General features: G+C 34.9%; 1 protein-coding gene across 2 annotated transcripts; it reads left to right on the forward strand.

The window, feature by feature from the left end:
- The first annotated feature begins 182 nt into the window (after positions 1 to 182).
- tbc1d20 (TBC1 domain family, member 20) lies at positions 183 to 8,986 on the forward strand. Of its 2 annotated transcripts, XR_013203174.1 has the most exons (9): positions 183 to 627; positions 1,724 to 1,909; positions 1,991 to 2,071; positions 2,162 to 2,348; positions 4,551 to 4,652; positions 4,825 to 4,966; positions 6,208 to 6,380; positions 6,455 to 6,767; positions 6,874 to 8,986. XR_013203174.1 is itself a non-coding variant. In XM_077225597.1 (8 exons), the coding sequence occupies exons 1-8, from the start codon at positions 570 to 572 to the stop codon at positions 6,714 to 6,716; spliced, it is 1,191 nt and encodes a 396-aa protein (XP_077081712.1). In that variant the 5' UTR covers positions 183 to 569; the 3' UTR covers positions 6,717 to 8,986. The 2 variants fall into 2 exon arrangements, 1 of the variants encoding a protein (XP_077081712.1); XM_077225597.1 differs by having other exon boundaries at positions 6,455 to 8,986.
- Positions 8,987 to 9,071: the final 85 nt, after the last annotated feature.

Below are 9,071 nucleotides of genomic sequence, written 5' to 3' on the forward strand. Positions count from 1 at the left end.
TGAGTGATACAAACGTATATGGCTTTATTTCTGTATTTATTTAAACAATGAAATGTGTACATAATAAATTCATTCTGTTTTTTAATGAACCTGTATTTCCAAGCTTGTTACAGCCAATTTCTAGGAGGTAGGACAACACGATTTTTTTTTAGTTTTTAGTTTTTATTATCTCTGACTTTTATTTTGAATGATCGCTTGGACGCCGCCTTTTCCCAATAAAACAACAACTCCCATAATCCTTCACTCACACGTAAACATTAACCCAGATGATACTACAGCTGGAGCTTCAGAAGCGATTCACATCATGAAATGACACAAAAGAGACTCCGAGGTCCCGGTTCGGTTCGGCGGAAGGCACTGATTTAAAACCCTTGACATGAGTAAAAGAGACCGGAGAGACACATGCTTTTCATTTGACATGCGTTTATACAGCTAACGAGATGATGTGGCCTGTAGGTTAAGTTAGCTGTCAAGCTAAAGAAAAAAAACATCAGCTGTTCGCATTGCATTGAAATAAAATGATGTAGCTGGACTTGAACCCGAGGAAAAGGACAGACATTAGCGACAGGATGAAAAAATCACGCAGTGTCGGAGCTTCTTCCTCGCTTAATGGACTCGGAAAACAAGGTGTGTTTTATTAAAGTGTGTTCATTTATGACATGATGGGAGCTTTTACTGTTTTAACTGTCGATAAAAGATGAATGCTCGTTTCAATATTACAGTTTTTACTAAACTAATCTTAGAGGTTTGTATTTACGTTATGAGATAGAAAATATGGGAATTTGGAAATGCATTATCTATCTATCATACTGTTGTTTTATCTATCCATCTATCTATACTGTCGCTCTTTCGATCTATCCATCACTATCTATCTAACATACTGTCGCTCTATCTATCTATCCATCCATCTATCTATCTATCTATCTATATAATACTGTCTATCTATCATACTGTCTATCTATAGACATGGATCAATGCATAAATATGTTGATATATGAATTATACATATGTGTGTCTGATTGATATAAGCATATTTTAGTGTATATATATGTATATACACACACACACACACACACACACACACTAGTCAACGTTTGAAGTGGATCAAATAAGTTCATCAAAGTTGTCCTAAGACAAGAAAGGGAGTCATGTTCAAAATTCATGTATAACTTCGATGAAAGGTTTTGATCCACTTCAAATGTTGATTACTGTATATAAAAAAAATATTATTTTCTTTGGGTGTGTTAATAATTTGTTTCTGCCTCATAATCCTTTAAATACATCTAATTGTTTTTTTCTGTGGGAGTGTCCTGTGACTTCTATTTTGTGTTTACAGGCCTTGTGCTCATTATTAGTACCTATTCATTACATTATTGAAATATCTTCAGAATACATAAATCATCATACCCAAACGTGTGGCATAATAGACTATGCACTCTAAAAATCTGTTTTACAAAAGCAAACTGCTTCATATGTTTGGGACGTGACTGTATTTTGTGAGTCAGACTAAAATAGTTTCCATTCAAGACAATATCAAGCCTTTTAATCTTACTGTCCCTCTGGGAATGGCTGTTGTGTCAAAAAGACTTGCGCAAAAGAAGGAGAAAGGGTAAAGATCTTTGTCAACTTGTTCATTTCCAGTATACTTGTCTGCTGAAGCACAATAAGTGCTGTAGGAGGAAGCCCAGTATTCAGCCACTGAGTCCAGTCTTCATGTTTGCAGATGGCGAGTCCCGTCGGAAGAGGAAGATGGCGGAGATCACGCAGGCCCTGAACGTGACGCCCGTGGATGTGCCCGCTCTGAGGCGCATGGCCATCAGTGAAGGAGGTCTTCTGACCGATGAGATCCGCCGGCAGGTGTGGCCCAGACTGCTCAACGTGTCTGTAGACAACATACCTGAGCAACTAGGTAAGACCGATCACTTAGGACATCCGAGGGAATTGACTTTCTAAAAGCCTTGCAGATGTAAATCAAGTTTTCAATCTTCAGAGACGGTCGATCGAGACAACAACAAGGACTTCAACCAAGTGCTTCTGGACGTCCAGAGATCCCTTAGACGCTTCCCTCCAGGTGAGCTGAAGGGACCAGCGCTGCTGCTTCTGGATCTGGAGCTGGTCTCTGTGCATGTCTAAACTGCTTTAATATGTTTAATGGACGCAGGGATGCCAGACGAGCAGCGGGAGGGTCTTCAGGAGGAGCTGACTGATATTATTCTGCGGGTGCTCGTGAAAAACCCTCAGCTGCACTATTATCAGGGTTACCATGACATTGTGGTGACCTTCCTGCTGGTGCTCGGGGAAAGACTAGCCACTGCCCTGGTGGAGAAACTCTCCACTCACCATCTCAGGTGGGCCAGCAACAGAAGAGAAATAGGTCCAGAACCTGTATAGGACATATATACACTCACCTAAAGGATTATTAGGAACACCATACTAAAACTGTGTTTGACCCCCTTTCGCCTTCAGAACTGCCTTAATTCTACGTGGCATTGATTCAACAAGGTGCTGAAAGCATTCTTTAGAAATGTTGGCCCATATTGATAGGATTGCATCTTGCAGTTGATAGAGATTTGTGGGATTCACATCCAGGGCACGAAGCTCCCGTTCCACCACATCCCAAAGATGCTCTATTGGGTTGATATCTGGTGACTGTGGGGGCCACTTTAGTACAGTGAACTCATTGTCATGTTCAAGAAACCAATTTGAAATGAATCGAGCTTTGTGACATGGTGCATTATCCTGCTGGAAGTAGCCATCAGAGGATGGGTACATGGTGGCCATAAAGGGATGGACATGGTCAGAAACAATGCTCAGGTAGGCCGTGGCATTTAAATAATGCCCAATTGGCACTAAGGGGCTTAAAGTGTGCCAAGAAAACATCCCCCACACCATTACACCACCACCACCAGCCTGCACAGTGGTAACAAGGCATGATGGATCCATGTTCTCATTCTGTTTACGCCAAATTCTTACTCTACCATCTGAATGTCTCAACAGAAATCGAGACTCATCAAACCAGGCAACATTTTTCCAGTCTTCAACTGTCCAATTTTGGTGAGCTCTTGCAAATTGTAGCCTCCTTTTCCTATTTGTAGTGGAGATGAGTGGTACCCGGTGGGGTCTTCTGCTGTTGTAGCCCATTCGCCTCAAGGTTGTGCGTGTTGTGGCTTCACAAATGCTTTGCTGCATACCTCGGTTGTAACGAGTGGTTATTTGAGTCAAAGTTGCTCTACTATCAGCTTGAATCAGTCGGCCCATTCTCCTCTGACCTCTAGCATCAACAAGGCATCTTCGCCCACAGGACTGCCGCATACTTTTCCCTTTTCACACCTTTCTTTGTAAACCCTAGAAATGGTTGTGTGTGAAAATCCCAGTAACTGAATAGATTGTGAAATACTCAGACCGGCCCGTCTGGCACCAACAACCATGCCACGCTCAAAATTGCTTAAATCACCTTTCTTTCCCATTCTGACATTCAGTTTGGAGTTCAGGAGATTGTCTTGACCAGGACCACACCCCTAAATGCATTGAAGCAACTGCCATGTGATTGGTTGATTGGATAATTGCATTAATGAGAAATTGAACAGGTGTTCCTAATAATCCTTTAGGTGAGTGTGTGTATATATATATAATTTCTTTTCTTCTTTTTTTGCCAATTGTTTTGCATTCTGATATTGTTCAATATAATTAAGTGCAATTCCCTCTAACAAAAAATTAATTATTAAAACTTTAATGTGAAAATATTATTATTATTATTAATGTATTCTTAAATATTGGCTAAATATATTTTGTTAAATATAATTTAAATATATTCATTATTTTTTAAATGTTACATTAAAATCTCATTGTCATCATTAATGTAAAAATGTATTATCATTATTGTTATTAAATAAGTGAATTATATTCATTATTATTTACATTTGAAAATATTCATTTGTACTTTTATTTCTGTCAAAGATAATCAAGCTCAATTCCCTCCTACAAAAAAAAATTCATTCTCAGTGAAAAGTGTATTCATATTATTATTTAAACTTTAAAATATTAATATACATCTTTTGTTTATACATTTCTTGAATGTGCCCTAATTTATGCTGAAAATAAAGGGAACAAAATATTTAATTACTTCAGTTGCGGTATTGTAGTAAGGTAAAACATCTTCTTAAAACAACTTTTTTTGGTAACACTTTACAATAAGGTTCATTAGTGAACATTAGTTAATGTATTAACTAACATGAACTAACAATAAGCAATACATTTATTACAGTAGTTATTATTCTTTGTTAATGTTAGTTAATACAAATATAATTATTCATTGATTGTTCATGTTAGTTCACAGTGTGTTAACAAATATTTAATAATTTGATTTTAATAATATATTAGTAAATGTCGAAATTAACATTAGCAAAGATTAATAAATACTGTAAAAGTATTGTTCAGTCTTTGTTCATGTTAACTAAAGTAGTTAACTAATGAAACTTGATTGTAAAGTGTTACCATTTTTGTTTTAATGTCTAAGTATATATTTTTCATGCATCTAACTTGCATTTCAGGGACTTTATGGACCCCACTATGGACAACACCAAACACATCTTGAACTACCTGATGCCCATCATCGAGAGAGTGAACCCTGAAGTGTATGACTTCATGCAGCAGTGAGTAGACGCCCCTTTTTGTTTGCTTTTTATGTTTGCTTTGCATGTTTGTGTTGAAGCACAATGGTTTGATTGATCCTGTTTGGTCATTATGTAACATGTGAAAGAATGATGAGCGATGTTCTTTATTCTCTTGGGTAGTTTGAGATAAGCATCTTTATTTTCTCAACAGAGCTGAAGTGGGCACGATTTTCGCCCTCAGCTGGCTCATCACCTGGTTCGGACACGTGCTGTCAGATTTCCGCCACGTGGTCCGGTTGTACGATTTCTTCCTGGCCTGCCATCCTCTCATGCCTATATACTTTGCTGCTGTGGTACGTTTGCGTTTGTTTGACTCTTTGTCATCATCAAAACCATCTCTGGTTTCTGATATTCAGCAGAAGTGGGTCAGCAGTTTCACTGCCACCGCATTAGCAGCTATTTTTAGGCTGTGTTGTTGAGTCTGAATAAATAATTGACACATTCTCTCATGTCGTGACTATTTGTCTGTTGAACAATTAAGTACTATGTTCCGAATATGCAGTCTTCCTAGACATCCAAACATGGAGTTTTGATGTATGGTAACTAAATACTAATAGACTATAGAGTAGGTTTAAAAAAGAAAAAGAAAAAATATTGCATTAAAAAAATTAAGCCTATTCTTAGGACCATTAATATTTTGTGCATTGTGACAATTTGATTATTATTATTTTGTTTTCCACCTCATTGTTAGTAGCCTACTGTAATGTAAAAAAAAGTTAAATAAAATTTCTTTAATGTAAAGGGCAGACAATTCTCATCATTACCGTGACATAAAACAAGGTATTATTTCATATTTTAAAAAGCATTGGCATTACCATAACATTAACAAGATATAATTTTAAAATTTTAAATCATTGTCAGTAGCATAATGCAAAATAAAATCATCGTTATTTAACATTTTAAAAATCTCATTGTGATTACGTGACATAAAATGGAATATTTAGCATTTAAAAAAATATTTATTAACATAATACAAAAAATCTCATTGTCATTACCTGCCATAAAGCTGGATATTAATTATTTTTTTTAAATCTAAGTCATTACCATAATGTAATTATATATATATTTTTTTAATTAAATCCAATAGTCATTACCATAATGCAATTTTATATTATTTAATATTTTGAAAAACATAAAAAAGCAAAAGTCTCATTGTCATTACATTACATAAAATGGGATATTATTTAATATGAAAAGTCATTACCATAATAAAAAGCAAAAAAAAAACATTCTCATTAATGTAACATAGATTGTCATTACCATGATGAAAAAAAATCTTATTTCTCATTATTGTATCTATCACATATTGTATTGTATTTAATATAGTAAAAATCTAATTGTTATTATTGTAATTTAAAAAAAATTAGTCTTATTAAACATTACTAGTTAATTTTTAAAGTACATTTTTATATAAGTATATTAATACTACCATTAAAACTCCAAACACAACAGCAAAGAAATTATATCACATTTATTGGTTGTCCTGGTGTCCTGTGTAAATCTACTGGTATCTAGCGTTGTCTTCTTCCTGCAGATCGTGCTGCATCGAGAAGACGAGGTACTGGACTGTGAGTGTGACATGGCCATGATGCACCATCTCCTGTCCCGTATCCCACAGGACCTGCCGTACGAGACTCTGATCAGCCGCGCGGGAGATCTGTTCGTTCAGTTCCCTCCGTCTGAGCTGGCCAGAGAGCGCAGTCAGCAGTGAGTCTATCAGCCTTGCTCTGAAGGGGTTTCTCACAGCAACAAATATCTCACAAACCATTCTCTCTGTCCAGAACCGCCGTCTCCACCTTCAAAGACTTTGAGTTGGCGTCGACGCAGCAGCGCCCGGACACGGTTCTCCGGCAGAGACGGATGGAGCAGCAGAAGCGCACACTGGAGGGCCAGCGCAGCACCGTAGCGGTCGTGCAAACCACGGGACGGCGCTTCATGAGGCTAGCGGTCATGGGTTTGACTGTGGCGTTGGGGGCCGCGGCTTTAGCCGTGGTAAACTCTGCCCTGGAATGGGCTCCTAAGCTAGACTTACTCTTCCCGTGAAGGAGCCAATCGACAGCACAGAACAACAGCGTCTCAATTTGAGGACTGAATGTTTGTTATTTCGCCTTTTTTTTAAAAAGTATTTATATACGAGTCAGACTAATGAATAAAATATTGTGCGTATGGTTATTCTAATTTAACAAGTTTTTTTTCCTAGAGTCTGAAATGAAAGGAAAATGTTTCCTGGATCCACAAGAACGTCAATCATTGTGTCGAGATAAATGTACAGTAGAGGTATGTACACTCCACGGCTCATTCATGAAACACAATCTGTGCATATTTTTGTGTAAATCATTTGTAGAGACATTCTTTTTGTGAGTCTTTTTACATAAGAATGCGTTTAATCGAATAATTGAAATTCATGTGCAAAAACGGCATTCAAGTACATTGTTCATAAAACAATTTTTATGTAAATTGTCAAATTAAATTGAAAACAATTTTGTAATTAGTTTTTCTTTTTCAAAATTCTCATATGTTGTTCGTAAATAAATGTTTGTCAATTGCAACATTGAATTGAAAAAAACAATTTTGTAATAAGTTTTTGTAATAAATTTCATTTTCGAAAGTTCACATACACTGATCGTAAACCAATGTTTATGAAAAATTTTAATCGAATGCAGTAATTTAGTAATAATAGTTTGTTTTTGTTTAAGAAATGTATATACATTTGAAATTCATCTAAAACAACCAAATGTACATTGATTGTCAAGCTATTTTTACTTAAATTGTCTCATTCAATTCAATGCGAAAATTTACATAAGAATACCTTGACAAACAATGTACATTTTTGTTTTTGTGCATGAATTTAATCCCAATCATTATGTAGACGGTTATTTAAATTGTCGCATTCGCTTAAATGCGACAACGTTGTTACATACAATATTCATGTTGTTTTACATGTGAATTTCAAAACAAAATCTCACTTAAACTATCATTACATTGTTGAATTCAATTCAGTGTGACAATTTACATAGATTTTTTTTACGAACAATGTAAATGAAGTTTTAAAACAAAAGTAAACTGTAATTGCTAAATTGTTGCATTCAATTCAATGCAAAAATTTACATAAGGATGATTTTACGAGCTATGTACATATTCATGTACTTTGCTCGTAATACAATTTTAGGTAAACTGTGACTGAATTGATTGTAGCAATTTAGTAATGATAGTTTTTGTTTTTGTTTTAAAATTCATGTACAAACTAATATTTACGGATACATAAGTTTTTACGTAAAATTCCAGACTAAATTCACTGTAACAATTTACTTAAGAATTCTTTTATGAACTATGTACATAATAAGGGAATTTTTGTTGGGAATTCATGTACAGAAACAACATTCAATCAAAAACTGTTGAAATACATAGTTTGTAAAGTCATTCTTATGTAAACTTACCTAAAAATTACATTACAAATTACCTATGCAGAAATTTGCTTTACTTGTGTTTCATGATTGAGCTGCTATGTGTTTTATTTAAAAATATATATATCTATTGAGACCAAAATATTTTAGAGCCCCTGTTCATAGAATTAGCAATTTATTTGGTTCAGGGCCCCTTATTGGCAGAAATCGAATTAGTTCTGTGTACGTAAAATCTTAGTTAAGAAGTAATTATAAAACAGCAGTGAATGAAGAGTCATTTTATTATGTTCACAATTTCTCTGTTAATGTTTTTGAAGTTATTTTTGTTCACTACATTTCAGTTTTTCTTCTCCAAATCACCTTAATTGCAGTATTTTTTTTTTGTGATAAGTGCTAATCTTGGTACATAACGTACAGTTTTCATGAATCTCAGAGCTGGAATTGAAACCACTTCTCAGTAACTTCAGCTGATCAACAAACTTGAAATATTCTGGAGTGTGTAAATGATAAACGTGAAATACTTAAAGTAGTTTCTGTAATGTAACTCCAGGTTAGTGTTGAATCATGGCACATTGTTAATTTTATTCTTTAAATGCTGTTCACAACTGATCGTTTCCAATTAACAACATCGAAGCTTAGAGTAACATCCAAGTGGATATTTTCCAATATTATTATATTGCTGAATCATGATTTATTTAAATAACATTCTGCCATCCACACAATACTACTGTTTATGACAACATAATCACTGCTTTGATTTTGCATTAATTTTGCACTAAAGAACATGCTTCTTTCTTATTTGTTTGCACATTGAGAGATTGTTATAAGTTGTCTCTGGTTCGCTTAAGTTAATGTCTCACATTTGACCATGTGGCTAAATATGTTTCAATAAAAAGAAAAGTAAACCGATCTGTGTAAAAGAGATTTGTTCATTTGTTAAATTCAACATATTATTTAAAGGTAATTTATTCAAAAAATCATTTGAATTGGCTCC

This window comes from Siphateles boraxobius, unplaced genomic scaffold (assembly GCF_051911475.1).
Source record: "Siphateles boraxobius isolate OS27281-9 unplaced genomic scaffold, OSU_SipBor_1 13, whole genome shotgun sequence".
Classification (NCBI taxonomy): Eukaryota; Metazoa; Chordata; class Actinopteri; order Cypriniformes; family Leuciscidae; genus Siphateles; species Siphateles boraxobius.

What these genes read in the sequence shown, in the direction of transcription:
- tbc1d20 (XM_077225597.1), top strand. Translation starts at nt 570, where the DNA reads ATGAAAAAATCACGCAGTGTCGGAGCTTCTTCCTCGCTTAATGGACTC. An exon ending in CTCTCCACTCACCATCTCAG is followed by an intron (nt 2,349 to 4,550) that starts GTGGGCCAGCAA and finishes CTTGCATTTCAG; the next exon opens with GGACTTTATGGACCCCACTA. An exon ending in GCCAGAGAGCGCAGTCAGCA is followed by an intron (nt 6,381 to 6,454) that starts GTGAGTCTATCA and finishes CTCTCTGTCCAG; the next exon opens with AACCGCCGTCTCCACCTTCA.